At 38.7% G+C, this 16,601-nt stretch overlaps 1 protein-coding gene across 2 annotated transcripts in view; it reads left to right on the top strand.

The window, feature by feature from the left end:
• PRLR (prolactin receptor) overlaps window positions 1-16,601 on the top strand; it is a 162,170-nt gene that overhangs the window by 133,823 nt on the left and 11,746 nt on the right. The window contains exons 7-10 of one of the 2 annotated variants that reach the window (XM_069002067.1): window positions 2,675-2,717; window positions 10,615-10,728; window positions 11,710-11,842; window positions 15,754-15,923. In XM_069002067.1, coding sequence (XP_068858168.1) covers window positions 10,659-10,728; window positions 11,710-11,842; window positions 15,754-15,923 — 373 coding nt within the window. In that variant the 5' untranslated portion in view covers window positions 2,675-2,717; window positions 10,615-10,658. Of the gene's footprint in view, window positions 1-2,674; window positions 2,718-10,602; window positions 10,729-11,709; window positions 11,843-15,753; window positions 15,924-16,601 lie in introns of those variants that run through there. The other variant, XM_069002068.1, reaches the window with a different exon arrangement.

The raw sequence follows: 16,601 nt of genomic DNA, 5'->3' as shown, positions 1-16,601 counted from the left end.
CCATGCAGATTCAGACATATGAACATAAAGGCATCACTGAAAAAGTAACTTGAAAAGATGCAGGTAACAGTAATGGCAAAAGGGTGGATCCAAGTTTCAACAGAAATCACTTTTATATCAACGGAAAAGGTCAGCATTTATGCAAGCAAGGATTTAAAAGCCTTGCTGTTACTACCTAAAGTAATACCCACAGTTACAGCATTTTTCCTCCTGCCATTTCATAAATGTCAGCACAAGGTTTTTATTCCAGGGATTGTAGAAGAAATATAGTGGATTACACACAAAATGAATATTTTTACCATTTGAAATACGATTGGGTAACTGGGTGCCTACAAAAACCTAACGATTATGTTGGAATATGAAACAAAATGGGTTGATGGTAATTATAGAGGCTGATAATTGATTTCTAGTGATCTAAATTACCATGTTGAAAATTATATCAGTTCTTACTGAAGACTCCTAGTTTGCTGCAATGTAACATGAAGTGCATACTACAGAGGGCAAGCATGAATGTGTCTGATGCTTATTCTTTGATCCCTTGTAGATATTAAGTACTTCTAAAATAGACGTCATTGCTAGTTCAGATTTATTAACTTCAAATTTAGAGGAGGGGCATAATGATTTTGTGAGATAGCCTTTGTAGGATTAAAACATGCAGATCTGACATTTCAGATGCTTGGGCATTAAAAAAGTTAGTCTTTGTCTACCTGCAGTGATTGAAAATTTAAATTTTGGTTTCAGTTTCATTTAGGTGAAAATCAGATGGTTTTTCTTCCAATTAGCTCTGAAAGGATCACTCCAATACCCCCACCTCACCTTCCCCTTTGGCCCCTAAATTGATTGTGGTTTTATAACCTTGAATAAGCACGCCATTTCAAAGCCACAGGATGCCAGTGTTGACTCCAGTGTTCCTAGGTTAAGTCATTACACAGTGTAATAAGGCCTATAAAACTTGTACTTACTTTACACACCATTGGTCCAGTCTGAGACTTTGTGCAGATTAGAAATTTCACAGCCACTGAAGCTGTACAATATGCAGTGAATCAAGAACATTTGCTGAAAAAACAGGTGTAGCCTGATGCATTGATACATGCTCTAGCCAAAATCTTTTCGTTTCATTCTTTTTTTCACCAAATAGCAGAAGTGTACCGAAGAGAAGTGATAAAATAGATTTTACTCTGGCATAGAACATATTTTTTAATCCTTGAAATATTTTCTTCTCCAAACTGTTAATTAGCTGTTTTTTCATTTTTTAACCAATAAATGTGCAAACTCCACAGAGGAGCAGGGCAAGCTTCTACATTCATGTTAATCTAGTTGGGCACATATTTTGTTGCAGCAGAGGTAAGACAGAAGTATTCTTTTGTCTAAAACGAAGCACTATCCATAGTCTGAAACCTAACATCCCATAGGTAGTTGACCTATTTGTGAAGCTATTTATTTCCTTTGTTGCACAATGAAGCAGTTTTTCTTTGCAAAATAAATTTCTTCAAAAAGATTCTTGACACGTTAATTTATGGTTAGAGACACAGATATTACCATTTGTCAGTAGGAGACACAGTGCTGTCATTGTAGTTCCTAAGGAGCTGAGCAAACAAGTTAATGAATGAATGGGTTAATGAATGAATTCATTAATATATTTACCTTTAACCTCCAGAGATTGCAGTGTTAGTCTTTATTCTGTAAACAAGTACATAAAAATCTCACAGTCTGCAACCTCAGGGTCATTTCCTCATACTTCAAAACCAAGGAAAAACCTAAACCACAATTCACCGTAGCTGAGAATCTCCAAAACATAGCAACCTGAGTTGAAGACAAGGAGTAGAGCAGGTTAGTGCTGTACTTCACTCAGTTTATATATTCATCATGAAGAAATCATAAGGGAGATTTGTACTCCTGATCAAAGGGTGAATCCAATTCCTTCAGAATGCATATTGCAGCTTTTAGGAACGTCAGCATTCTTCCACTGCTAAAGTTATTTTTCTTTGTCTGGAAGACAACAATCTGTGTAGAACTTAACAGGGTTGTGATAGAGCAATATTGTAGAAAATGTAGAAAATGTAGAAAAGCTCACAGTAGCTTGAACATCTGACTTTCTGTAATAAGACTCTCCTCATGAGGACGCTGTGTGTTTTCTACTGATATTAAAGATAAATGCCACCTATCTAAACTCCTGTAGAGAATAATTTGTTTATAAAATTTGTTAAATACATGTCTACTCAAGAGTTAGGTACCCGAAGAAATCTATAAAATGCCACCAAGATTAGAGCAACGCATGATAAAGATACCTCTCTGCATATCCACATATTTCAGTATTAAAGGGGGAATAATACTTTAAGAGTGCCAAAAGATAATTATTTTAAGTTCAGTGCACTGAAGGCTGAAGGTTTACTATTGTTGTGTTCCCATTATTGTCAGAAATTTCACTCGAATAACTGGTTTTAGATTTACCAGGATAGCATTGTTTCATTCCTTTAGCCAACCAATGTGCCACTTATCTGTACATGGCATCAGTGGTGGCCTTTAGCATGCAACCACTAAGCTCTTTTATCAACAAGTTTGAAGCTTAGGGAATATACTTGAGAAATATTCATGCTCATAAATAATAGGACATTGAGTGGTTTTTATCAGTTTGATTGGAGTAGTAATTTTTGGTAATTGTGTTCTTTTACAGAATAACTCTGCAGTTACTTAAATAATTCAAGTGTAAGCATACAGTAAGTACTCATAAAAATTCAAAGAAACAGTTACTTTTACAACCTCATACTGAGGACCTCCTGAAAAAAAGAACACTGAAACACAAAACGATTGTTTTTCTCTGCTCCCACTGATACTGTTAATTGCTGAGCATATTTGTGATTGAAGAAGAAAATTTGCTCCCCTGCAGCCAGGCTCTTTCTCGTAGAGTCTTATCACAGTCATAAAGCTTTGAAGAGAGACTCCAGACCCAGACTCAGCCAAAATGGGCCGTCTCACTACAAGGGAATAAAGAAACTGCTCTAGAGCTACGGTCACAACTTTGTTTAGCATTGCCTCACTGATGCTTGCAGGTACTAGGATGCAGGAGATGCTTCACCTCCACCCAACCCCACAGCCTGAGTTCATCAAGAAAAGGCTGTTGGGGGTTGGCATCCAGTGGAAGGAGCTTTGCAACTCACACAGGATCATGGAATACATTCAAAATTACAACTTCATCTGACCTTCTACTGCCCGGTCCCAACAGATTATTTGTTCTTTCCCATTTCTGTATCACTCCTCATTGTCTTATTCCCACTAACCTCTCACAGTTTTCTCCATTACTGTGTTCCCTTTACTACATTCAAAGTCCTGTTCCTTTGCTTTCTCTAAAGTTTTCATAATTTCTGTCTCTCTGCAATGAATCTTCTCACCTCTACACCAGCATCTTCCCCCGGAAATGTCAAAATAGCAAGATTTTCGTGCCATTGCATTACTCATTGAAATTCTGTGTATAATTAAAAATTATCAGAAATTTTTCATCATAACATGATTTATCGGAAAAAAAGTGAAAATATTTAATTAGATTTCAGAAAATGTTCTACTGGAAAATTTCAAAACAAAATGCTTTATGTTGATATTTGCTGATACTTGTTCATTTTAGAATTTTGAAAATTTGCATGCATTGGCTTTGGTTGAAAAAGAGTTTGTGACATTCTGAAATGAATTTTCTGAAAGTGATACTTCATAGGCAGTTTCCAATTTATGGGATATTTTGAAAATATTTTACCAATAAAATAATCTTTAGTCTCAAACCAAAAATATGCAAGTTTTGACCTGCTTTTTATATCCCTTTCTTCTACACTGTATTATTAATTTGCTACTTACATTTTCAGTTCTTAAGAGCAGGAACTCTTCTTTGTACAGTACCTAAGATGGCAGGATTCTGTCTTTGTTCTCAGGACTATCACAATAAATATGACTCAAATAATGATTGTTTGCTGTAGAAATACTTGGACGAGAGTCATTGGTCTGGTTACTGCAGAAGATTAAGGTTTGCTCTATCATGAGCCTTTCCAAACAGTGATATGATGAAGCCAGTGCTTGTGGCACTGTTGCAACTTTGGTAGAGAGCACATTTTATGTCAGTCACATTATGTAGGGATGCACCACTGTTCATAATATCACTTCCTGATGAAGGAAGTAATGAAAACAGAATAAAATTTGCTGAAAGGATAGAACTTTATGTTTTGATGTAGTACCAAGTAGTAGAAGATTCTATTTAGCCAGCCTTGAGTCAAACAGTGTTCCCAGCATGCACACTCTCAAACAGATTTCTGTCCTCTCTAAAGCAGGAATCATTTATTGAGCTCTATCTTTAAACTGCATTTCACCTTATGCTGTGGTTGAGTAACTGCAAACACTATTTCTGCCATATTCAGGTGCACGTTATTGATGCCCTTTTAAATATGCACATTCAAAAAAAACCCCATTTATGGCCCTCAATTAAACCTGTTGCTCTCTAATGGCATAATGTCTAGCTCCCAAATAACTTCATGGTATTTTTATTGCTCTCGTTAGCTTTACTGAAATGGAACCAAAGAATACCTTGGTAACTGAGTAATATGTCTTCCCACCTGGTCTCTGGGAGATACAGACCATTCTTAATCTTAGCTGGAAAATACTCTGTTTTGTTTCAAATTGTTTACAGAGAGATTTTGTTAGAAATAGTATGATAAAGTTAGTGATTTCATAGTTACCTAATGTATAAGCAGTTTTTTTTTGCTCTGGCAGATAAGTTTCCCATTGAAGTTCATCCAAATTCTTTCTTCACAGAATAGTGTGGAGTGGATGGCAGAGAGCAGGTGGTTAAACAAAGTAGAGGTCTTTTGGTAAAACATTGCACATCAGTGTGCTAGAGTCAGCTCAGTCAGGTACCCCATAGCTGTGGGGCTGCTGTAGGTCTGTATCTTCAGTTTCTGACTGTAGCAAAGCTGAGCAGCTGCTCCCAGCAGTACATGGGCACAAAACCCACACAGAGGCCACACACATCAACAAAGCCCTAACATATAGATTTACATATATATGCGTGGATTTGCGCATAAAGAAATGGATTGCTCTAGTAGCTACTTTTAGATGTTTAGCTGACCTAGTAGCTGGTCCCAGCTGTAGGGGAGCTGCATTTGAACCTGGAGGTTTGCAATCTCTTCCTTCACTGGCTAATCCAGTGGAAAGTTCAGTGGCATCCAAAAGTATGACTCAGAACAGTCTTCCCAGATGGGAGACAGAAATAGGGTTTAATGAGCATACAGGTAGACTGCAGTGATCCAGCACACACTTCAGTCTGACAAGCCACCAGTTTATACTGAATACCTTATTGCCCTTATTTTTCATTGTTGTTTCTCCCCAGTCCACTTTGGACCTTTCCTTTTCTCCCCAAAACTTTTCCTCCCACTGCATCCCTTAACAAGTATTCTACCTCTTTCAGTCAATGAGTCACGGGGGGAAGGGGATTAGTTTGGTGGGCTACACACGAGGACAGTGGTCTGACTCTGCTTTGGTGGTTACGTGTAGCTCATTCCCTGCACCCTATTTTCACTGATAAGGCTGCTGGAGTTCCTCCCCCAGCCCTCTCAGTTTTTATCTGATCGTGTCCTGGCCTATGCAGATGTTGATTAGCCTTTAATTGAGTAGCCTAGCACAGTCTACAAGTAAATTTAAACTGCATCCAAAGCTCATTGCTACAAAATTTTGTTTGAAATAGATAAAGGAAAGCAAGTACAGTATTTTACCACTGTCTCTATTGTTTGCAATGTTTAAGTGTATTTACTTAGAGTGTGAGTATCTACAGTAGCTAATACAAAGAGTGACCTTTTTTCCTCTTTATGTTTTAGGAATAAAGTAATGATACTTTTGGTAATATATTATTCCTGGATTTTTGTTTTCAACTTATCAAGTAATCTGACATTCATGAAAGAGAGGCATAAAAAGCTTCCTCACATACATGAATCCTCTGGGTAGGAAATTCAGTTTTATACTTTATGACTATGCTATATATCAAAACTACTTAAAATTACTGTAAGAAGATAATGACTGTGGAGTTCATCTTGGTAGTTGGTAGAGATGAATGTACATCATATTTCAAGTTCTAATGTAAATTCTAGCTTTCAGTCTCTAAAAATTTACTCTTTAGGAATTATTATTTTCTTTTCTGCAAGAAACTTCTGTAAAAATAAATCCTGAAATTATGGCTAAACATACAAACCACCAGGGAAGAAAATGGAATATTCAGGAGATGTGAGACTGGTAGAGAAAGATAACTACTGTTAGCTAAATCATTGGCTTTGTTTTAGTGGGAAAACAAAGGCAGTAGCAGTGGTATTTAGAAAAGAAAAGAAAAATTGTAGAAAATTATCAGGTTTTAGCTTTTGTTACACTTCTACTATGAGTTTATTGGTCATTCTTTTTTTTGTTCCCTCTGTAAAGTAGGGATAATGGTAATTTCTTCTTCTCTTGGCTTTTTATTTTTTTGTCAGTTTAGGTAGTGAGAGTTCTTAAGAGAATTTCAGGCTCAGTTCTGTAAAATCAATAGGAATTAAGAGCATAAATACTATGATGGAGATGTAAGGGTCTAAACTGTTTTCAAGAATCTGGGGGTTTGTGATTTTTCTTTTTCAAAATTGACTCAAGTCTTTAGACTGGGGAACATATCTCCATGGGTGAGGAAATTTGTTCCATTCATCATCACATCTTGACTGCTAATCAAAGGAAGGACTGCCAAGGGTTGTTAGGAGGTGATTCGTGGAAGAGAGAAATTTAGGAAAAATGTATTATAAGCCCATATATAGGCTTTTCAGATTAAATCTAAAAGGCTTTGCCACTGCTCCCATTTTATGCAACACAGAAATATGAAGCCCTTAGTCACAATAAATTAACTGGATATCCAAGTTCATAGCCAGCAGCAGGTACTAAGCTTCCTCACAAAGTACACCACAAAACCTGTGTGCTTAAAGTAGCCAGCTGGAATCAGCCACAAGAAATTCAGATCAGAGACATGCCTGAGCTCCTTATCTTCTCTGGAGCCTGTACATCACCATGAAGGCAGTACTGGGTGCCTGGGGGATTCAGAGACATCCAATTAGAGCTCTTTCAGAGAGGGAAAGCAGAGCTCTGGTCACACTGCACATCTACATCTTTTAATTTGCAGTATAATCCCAACCATCACCGTCAGTCAGAAACACATCTGGCCATGATGCTCAGGCCATGGCTAGGAACATGTATCTGGGTTGGCATCTGTGATCTCTGTGTGGGAGGGCAGACCTCTGCCATGTCCACAGTACACAGTGAATGTTCTGGATGATCTAACAGACCGTCACATTCTTGCTTTACTGAGTTCTTTATTTGTATTTGGTTTCATATATCTGTAGTTCAGCCTTTCAAATGGTAATGAACTACGGTGCTTTGAGAACTCCTTAAACTGCCTTCCCCCAGGCCTGAAAGATGAACATTGTTTATCATCATGACTAATGGAAATGTCAAACTTTTTCAGTAGAGATTGGTAAAGTACTTTGGCTTTTTATTTCTTTAGCCACAGAAACAGAACTTGTGTTGGACATAATGTCATTGCCAGTGGTGATACACAGCTGTTCCTGTTCCTGCAAGCCTGAAAACATTGCAGATAGAAAATTTTCCATCTGTGCAGAACTGAGTAAAGACTTCTCTGTCAGTCTCAAGAAATTTATCCATCAGCATAGCCAAGAAAGAAAGAAAGAAAGTAATGCAAGAACCAAAAGTCAATTAGGACAAGGACATGTTTCTCTCAACTCTGCTTCACAACACCTCATTTCAGTATTGGTGTTTAGCTTTCACCTTCATCTAGTAGCATTGTCAGCACAGTTTTCAAACCTACAATTTCATCATACTGTTAATTCTAGAGCAGCATTATTTTAGAGGAATATCTAACTCTTCTGTGCATTCTAAAACAACAGTCATAAGTTCCATTTCCATCGAGGAGCACTGTAGTCTGGCATGTGATGTGCAGCTGTTGAGTACTATCTAACAGCTGTGTTAAAAGGGAGAAATTCAGCTCGAATGTCAGAATGCAATAACTCGGTTGGAATTAAATCAAAACTTTCAAAAGGAGGCATATGATCTTCTAATTAACAGTTACTCAACCCTTGGTTTTGGATGACATTCTGGCAAATCAATGTCCACTGTATCCCTTATAAAAAAGTGCATTCAGCCCTAAAGTGAGACATTACCTCACAGCATCTTCAATAACGCTAATTACCCTTTTATGAAAACATTTTCATGTCATTAATAGGGCAGATGCATTTAGATACAGTTATGACAAAATGGGCATTACCTTTTTATTAGGCAAGTATTTTCAAAAGAACACGACATCTCTCCAGAAGCCTTTTAAGTTCTATTTGAGTAGCAAATACCTAATAGCAAGCAACCATGGAAACATTTTACACATTCTTATTTTCCCTATTTTAGTGCTTATCTCCTGCTATGGTTACAGGTGGCAACCACGCTTGCATGGAATACAAAGCCAATTCTTGAAATCACCATCATGAGACAGCCTGTGTGTCATGTTCGTAGTCGTGCTCTAAAATCTGTTTGGTTCTTTTTTCCCATATACGTTACCAGAATTGTACACAGAGCTTAGTCTGTGGCACTGATAGGTCCATATTCTTTCCCTATGTCCCTCTTGTCCTTTTTCACGCAGACACATTACAGAAGTGGTTCACAATCATCTCATTTTCAAATGCTCCAGAAGAAAAATACTTGGGTTTAAATTCATTAATTTCTTCCTCTTGCTATTGATTTAGTTCTTTAGGTCTTCAGTTTCCAAAATCATCCCATTTTCCTTGAAGAGTGCTCTAATAAAGATCTTTCTTGATGATGCCTCTCATCTGTTGTATTAAAAAATTTCATTCTTTCAGCCACTGTAATCAGTTTCTCTTTCTGTCAATTCTTCACATAGAAAGGTACATACATAAAAGTAAAAACAAAAAATCATGGTATTAGTTCCTTATCTGTATGAGTCTTAGCTTGAAAATAACATGTTTTGCAAATGTTCCAGCTATTTTTACAAGTAATAAAATATTGTAAATACTATCACATGTACAATAAATAGTTACTGTTTGTAGTTTCATTATTTCAGCTTCACCTGAGAAAAAGGTGTCTTTTTATGACCACAATCATCTGTGTTTCTCATTATATAACCCCAAGTTTTTGGCTAATTTCTGAAGTCGAACACTAATGTTTGTGCCTGTTGTTTGTTTACAGTAATAAAGATTGTGTGTGTTTACACCAAACTGGAGTTTATATTTAAGTGGTTCTCTCTTCACTGTCTGTATATGCACAAAATGCTCTGAGTGAGTTTAAAACTAACCCAGATGCAATTTTCCAGCCTGTAGCTCAGTCACAGGCCTGAAACGTGCCTGGATATTCAGAAGTGGTGTATGGGAATGTAGCCAACTGTTGTTCTCTTCCACACTGTCCACAGTAAACATGTTTTAGACTTAGCTGCATTAACTGACACTTGGCTTTGTGCTTGAAAAACATTTGTATGATGATGGATTATAGTTTCTTGATAAAGAAAATTACTTGCATACTGAAAATTCAGTCATCTGATAAACCACAAAGGACTTTTTCCTTACCAAGAACACATTTTGTTCCCATGCTGTGCTACATGGAGTGGGTTGCAAGCATACAGGTACCTGTAAATGTGCTAGGGGTAGGAAGGGGAAGCTGAGATAAGGAGCTCCCTATTTAGATAGTAAATTGTTCTTCTTTAGTTTCGAAGAGTGAGGTTGGCTACTGAGACTGCAGTTGTCATCTCCAAGCAGGGAGCATACTGGTGGGAGAAGCAGGAGGTTTGCTTTAAGTCATTATGTTGTTTCTTCAGGCTAAGCAAACAAGATTTAGCAGCAACAGGGACTCCAGAGCACCCCGAGTTGTAACCTGAATTCTGAGGACATCTAGTGGTGTCAGCCCACTTCAGGGACTGGGTCTTGTTCACAACTGGTGACCTCTAGCACATCTGTATTTCAGCTGAAATTTACTACGAAATCAAGTGCAGTAAAAACAATTAGTTGAATGAACTGAAAGAGTAGCATTCTTCAGCTCAAATCCTGAATTCAACATTGACCGTCCCAAATATTGAGAAGTTTTGAGACTGGATCAAAAATCATAAACTTCTAAATATGTATTGGAATTTTCTATTTGCTTGCTGTTTTCAGGACTTTCAGAGTTCAAGTATGTTGACCTCCTCTTTGCATCAGTAGGGATAAAACTATATTTTTGTTACTAAAAGGCTTCTTTCTTAGGTTAATTAATTAATCTAGAAGTTAGAACTCTAAGATAAGAACCAGGATCCCAAGGTGCCAAAGAAATATGCAAGACTTGTTAATGCTAAGAAACTGTAATCCTAGTCCTGCTAACCATTCAAAGACCTCTGGGAAGACCTGCTTGCTTCTCCGCGATTCAGGTTTTCAGCTTCCAAAGTGGAACTGTTGGTGTTGCCTCACCTTTTTGAGCGAGAACAAGAATCAATTAACTGCAATTCAAAAAGGACTTTGATCAAGTCAAGTGATACGTATTACATGCTGAGCATTGTTACTGACTGTTGCATGATGGCGTGTTTTTCAGTGAGCCCTTGATCTGATACTTCCTCCTGAGGAGAGACGGGCATCATGAAACATAGATTCATTTCATCAGTTCACATTATTTTGCAGCTTGCTCTGACTACAGTAGGTCTGACAGGTAAGTACAACACTTCTTGAAACACTTGTTTTTTCCTTAAGACACTCTCTTTTAAAAAGTCTGAGGCTTTACCCAATCTATCCTGACCACCGCAGGAGCATGTACGTATTTAAATTACTTTCCTCTGAAGTTTGGTATGGCAATTTTGAAAATGCCTGGAGTTCTCTTTTCTTCTTACACTATTAATTTAAGGGTTGTTTGGTGGCAATACTGAAAGGCACTTCTCCACCCCTATACTCACTTTATGCCTGTCACCTTCTTGGGAATTAGCATATAAATAGTTACACTATCTGAGATAATTACGTGAAACTTTAATGTAATAAAGATAAGCTTAGGTTAAAAGGTCACATGCTTTTAATTTTAAAAATGGTCTGTATTCTTGGTATAAGTTAATGACAAGTAGTCTTAACAAGAAATATTCTTAAATGTATTTGGATTTACAGGGAATATTTGAATAATTAATTAATATATTCAGGTTGCTAGTACCCAAAAAACTCCATCCAGACCATTGACTTCCTTCTTTTTTTAATTGTCTGACCTATAATTTTCCCCAAATACACACAAAGAATGGAACTTTAGTTCTGTTGCAAAGTTGAAGGTGAAATTTAATCTTAAAATGATCTGAAGATGAAAAAATTTCATGTTTATGGGGAAGAAGACTAAAGGTCATATATTTACTTCCCATCTCTGTAGTTTAATTTGGAGATAAAGATACAATTTTGAGTTTAGGTAAAAATTAAATTTTCTTCTTAAAAAGGGAAGCAAAATCATTCTACTAGCTGTTTTAAAAGTTTGAGGTAAAATGTACTTACTTTTCAGAGAATATTGATCCTTTTCCCAGGCAGAGTTATTTGCCCAATTCAGTCCATAGTTTCATGTAATTTTATTGTTTTTGAAAAAGCATTCCTTACTATTCAACAATAGCATCCAAAATTATTGACCACCACCAATTTAACTAGCTGGGTTTTTGCACTTCCCTAGGACAAACGTACCCTGGAAAACCTCAGATAGTAAGATGTCGTTCTCTAGAAAAGGAAACCTTTTCTTGTTGGTGGAAGCCTGGCTCAGATGGAGGACGTCCTAACAATTACACCCTGTTCTACAGCAAGGACAGGTAACAACTGGTGCATATGTATTCTGTAAGTGATCAAGTGATGGTTATGACAGACCGAGAGAATGACAACATTAATTTGTAAAGTTGTTTTTATGGATCCATTTTAACCTCAGATAGACAACAAGGGCTGCATAAGATCCATGGCTTCCCTTGTTGGAAGAAAATGTTATCACTGTCAGCCCCAAATCTTCAGCCTGTCCCTCCTGAAACTCATCTACTGAAAATCCCACTTGTCTGAAGATGTGCTGGGAAAAAAGGCACATTTGCCCATCTTTTCAGGAAACACACAGCTTTCAGCTGAACAGGGTCTCCTTTGAGCAGTGGAGCATGAGGGCACCATGGGGCAGCAGGTCTCCCACCATCCCAGCCATGGAGCAGGGCAGGAGGGGGACAGCCCAGCCCTGGGCATCAGTCACCTCCTTGGGGATGGGGACAGGGACATGCTGAGGCCAAGCTGGGGTGGGACATCAGCCCATGGGTTGGGGGTGTCTTGAGGAGCCTGGGGCTGGGAAGGGCAGGGCTCTGTGGAGCTGGAGACCAGCTGAACTGGCGACTTGGGAGCCAGGTAGAGCATGGAGGGGCTGGGCAGGGGCAGTGAGAGCTGGTGGGGCCCTTGGGGCCATGCCAAGGAGCTCATCCACTACCATGCACACCAAAATCCCCATCTGGACTGTAGTCATTGTTCTGCCTTTTGGTTTTGTGGTCAATGGTTCCCAAAACAGAGTGAAATCAGACATGGGTATCACATCTCAAAAGTTAATATTTTCGTGTACTGTGACTGCCTCATTCTGTTCAGGACTAAAGTGCATATATGTTTGGCAACTTTAATTAACTTGTCCATCTTTGTATAACTGAACTTTCTTCCTAAAAACAAAAGGTCTTTCAACAGGCACAAGTAAGTAGAGAGGCTCAGACACTAAATTTTCTTTGAATAAATCCAGCGAGATTCCGAATAGGCAAGGTAAAGCCTCAGACATCCCTGCTGCAACTAAATATTCCAAATCACTGAGCAGAAAAAGGTGCAGACTTTAATGAAGTTACCCCACTCAACAGTGATTTGAGAGCTTTGATTTTATGAAAGCCCAGATGTTTCAGTCTTTATCAAAAAGTTTAATGAACATTTTAATTCATACCTGTCACTGCCCAGAGCAGTCCTGCTTAGGGAGTCCTTATCCATTTCATTAAATCTGCTGAACCCAGGCTCTGCCAAGCACTTTAGACCAGGGCCATGACTGTGTTTCTAGGCTCACTGTCTCTTAGGTACAGTCCCCTTCTCCCATCTTTTCTTTGTCAACTGTGACAAAACTGCCTGGAAACTAAGAAACCTTATTATTGATGATGCATAGAGCATAACTGTGGGACTAAAGTGCATTCTGGCACATCAGCTGATGCTTTGGATTTGTATAGTTCTTCATGCCTGGGGTTGGCTGTGAGTACATCACCCAGGCCAGCTTTGAGTACAAAACAATCCCTCTCCTAAAGAAGCCAGAGACCCATATAAAGGCAATAAGTGATCAACTGTGAAGTAATTTTTTTTTTTTTTTGAGATAGTTGTGATGATGATCATGTTAAAAAACAGATAAATTGACATCAGGAAGGTCATGGAACAGATTGCCTTGAGTGCAACCACGCAGCACATACAGGAGAGATCAGGCCCAGCTACATGGGTTTCAGAAAGGAAGGTGCTGCCTGATCTCCTTTTATGACCAGGTGACCCAGTCAAGAGAGGCTGTGGATGTAGTCTGCCTGAACTTCAGCAAATCCTTTGATAATGTCTCCCACAGCATTCTCTTGGAAAAGCTGACAGCCCACAGCTTGGACAGGAGCACTCTTTGCTGTTTTAAGAACTGACTGATGACTGGGCATCCTGGGTTGCAGTGTATTCTTTTACCGTCCTCATGAGCTGTGGAAATCAGGTGGGGCAGTGTTTCCTTGCCTCTTCCCTCTGGACTCTCTTTCTGTTAATGGCCCATCATTGTCCTGCTGCATGACTCAGAGATAACTCCCTCCGGACTATCTTCTGTTACCGAGCCTAATCAACGCTTGGCCTCATGACTCATTACCCCATTGTGAGATGCTCCATGCGGAACCAAGCATTCCATCCTGGATATAATCTGAGATTCTGAACACCACAGACACCCTTTCCACTGGATTCCCAGAGGACAGGAGCTACAGAGACCACTGGACCTTCCAAGGAAGAGCAGACCCTTCTACAGGATCACTGCTTCAACAGAACCACATCCACCACTTCAGGAGGACTGCAGCCACCATCTTATCAGACTGCTACTGCAACCCTGACTGACAGGGTGTCAGGTTGTATCCTGACTCTGTCAGTTTAAACCAGTGTTTTCTGCCTTTTTTTTTATTTCCCTATTAAATTGTTATTCTGACTTGGTGCCTCCCACTGGTTTGTTTTCAAACTAGTACACTTGGCCTAGGGAGTGGTGGTGAATGGAGTTACATCCAGCTGCAGCTGGTCACTAGTGGTGTCCTCCAGGGATCAGTGTTGGGGTCAGTCCTGTTTAACATCTTTATTGGTGATCTGGATGAGAGAATTGAGAGGACCCTCAGTCAGTTTGCAGATGGCACCAAGCTGGGCAGGAGTGTTCATCTGCTGGAGGGCAGGAAGGCTCTGCAGAGGGATCTGGACTGGCTGCATTGATGGGCTGAGGCCAATGGTGTGAGGTTCAACCAGGCCAAGTTCCAGGTCCTGTCCTTGGTTACAAAAACCTCATGCATCTCCAGCCTGGGGCAGAGTGGCTGGAATGTGGCTCAGCAGAAAGGGACCTGGGGGTGAACATGAGCCAGTGTGTACCCAGGTGGCCAAGAAGGCCAATGGCATCCAGCCTGTATCAGCAATAGCGTGGCCAGCAGGACCAGAGCAGTGATAGTCCCCCTGTACTCAGCTCTGGTGAGGCCACACCTTGAACTCTGCATTCAGTTCTGGGTCCCTGACTACAAGAAGGGCATTGAGGTGCTGGAGTGAGTCCAAAGAAGAGCAACGGAACTGGGGAAGGGTCTGGAGCACAAGTTCTGTGAGGATCAGCTGAGGGAGCTGGGGGTGTTTAACCTGGATAAAAAGAGGCTCGGGGGGCAACTTGTCACTCCACAACTTCCTGAAAGGAGGCTGTACTCATATGTGGGTCAGTCTCTTCTCTCAGGGCATAGTGATAGGACAAGAGGAAACAGCCTCAAACTGCACCAGAGGAGGTTCAGGTTGGACCTCAGGAAGAATTTCTTCACTGAAAGGGTGGGTAAGCACTGGAATGGGCTGCCCAGGAAGGTGGTGGAGTCACCATTCCTGGAGGTGTTCAAGAAATGCCTGGATGTGGCAATTGGTGCCATGGTCTGGCATGGTGGTCAAAGCTTGACTTGACAACCTTAGAGGTCTTTTGCAACCTAAATGATTCTCTGATCTTTCTGAGAACAAACTAATTATGATTCAAAAATAAAAGAGCTCTCTGCCATAGGGCCCATCAGTTTAATTTCCAGGGCTATTATGCAAAGAAGGTATTTAGCAACGTATTGAAGTAAATGTTTTCATTTCCCTTTTACTTGCTTATAAATATTGTTAAAATTTCTTTGTTCTGTCTCTGGAACTTTCTGTTTCTAATCTTTTGTTGCTTTATTCCTATGTATAAAAAAAGGAGGTGAAAGCATTCATCAAAACAATTGCTGTAAAAAGATCAATGAAGTGTTTATGGTAATAGCATTTGACACATACCAAAATGTTTCCAAGGGATTATAGATAGTATCATGTAAGAGTATATATATGATTATGTATTTTATATATGTAATTTAAGATTATATATAAACATTTCAGATTTCTCCTGAACCTAGGCCATTTCTAGAATGTTATCTGCTTTGCTTCATTTCCTAAACTTTTAACTTTTAAATCATTTTTTTTTCAGTGAAGAAAAAATCTATGAATGTCCGGACTACCTAACATCAGGTCCAAATTCCTGCTACTTCGACAAAAACCACACTAATCCCTGGACAACATATATTATCACAGTAATGGCAACAAATGAGATTGGAAGTAACAGCTCAGATCCTCAGCATGTGGATGTAACTTCCATAGGTAAAAATAAAAGAATGAAATGGAAAACAAACTAGTTGGAGATATTTGCAGTTTTGAATCCCAGAACAGGTAGCGGTGAAAGATTTCTTTCCTTATGATGTGAAACTTGCTATTGAGAAGTGTTTATTTACAGATGATCTAAAATATGCATCTTAAATGTATGTGAAAACTACATTTTAATTATAAGTAAATACATACTTGATTGTATGAATTTCATGTATGATTATGTATAAATTTTAACTACAGCTGAAAATTTTGCTTCAGTTTCTAGTAGTCTGCAATATTTTAATTAGACTCAATGTAGATTATAAAATTTTCAAATTAGGTCAATCTACATAATTTTTCAAATGTAAAAATCATTCTGACTGCTGGCATTGCAGACTTGAAAGGGTAAAAATAACTGCCTGAGCATTATACAGGCTTTTAGTATTTTAGTAGTATTTTATATTCCTGACTCCATTCTACTTTCTGCACACACATAATATACCCATTTTAATTATAATGTACTTAGTTGTTCTAGCTATGAAATAGCTGACATTTTAATTTTGCAAGAGTGGCCTTATGAAATTATGATTTGTATTTTCTTACCCTGACAAATTCAGAGTAAAGTTTAAGATTTGCTGATACTGTTGGAAATCAGTAGCTAGTTAAACTCATTAAGGAGAAAGGAAAAATACA

Source organism: Aphelocoma coerulescens, assembly GCF_041296385.1.
Source record: "Aphelocoma coerulescens isolate FSJ_1873_10779 chromosome Z unlocalized genomic scaffold, UR_Acoe_1.0 ChrZ, whole genome shotgun sequence".
NCBI lineage: Eukaryota > Metazoa > Chordata > Aves > Passeriformes > Corvidae > Aphelocoma > Aphelocoma coerulescens.
The sequence above is the reverse complement of the archived record's forward strand: the minus strand, read 5'-3'. Positions and strand labels throughout refer to the sequence as shown.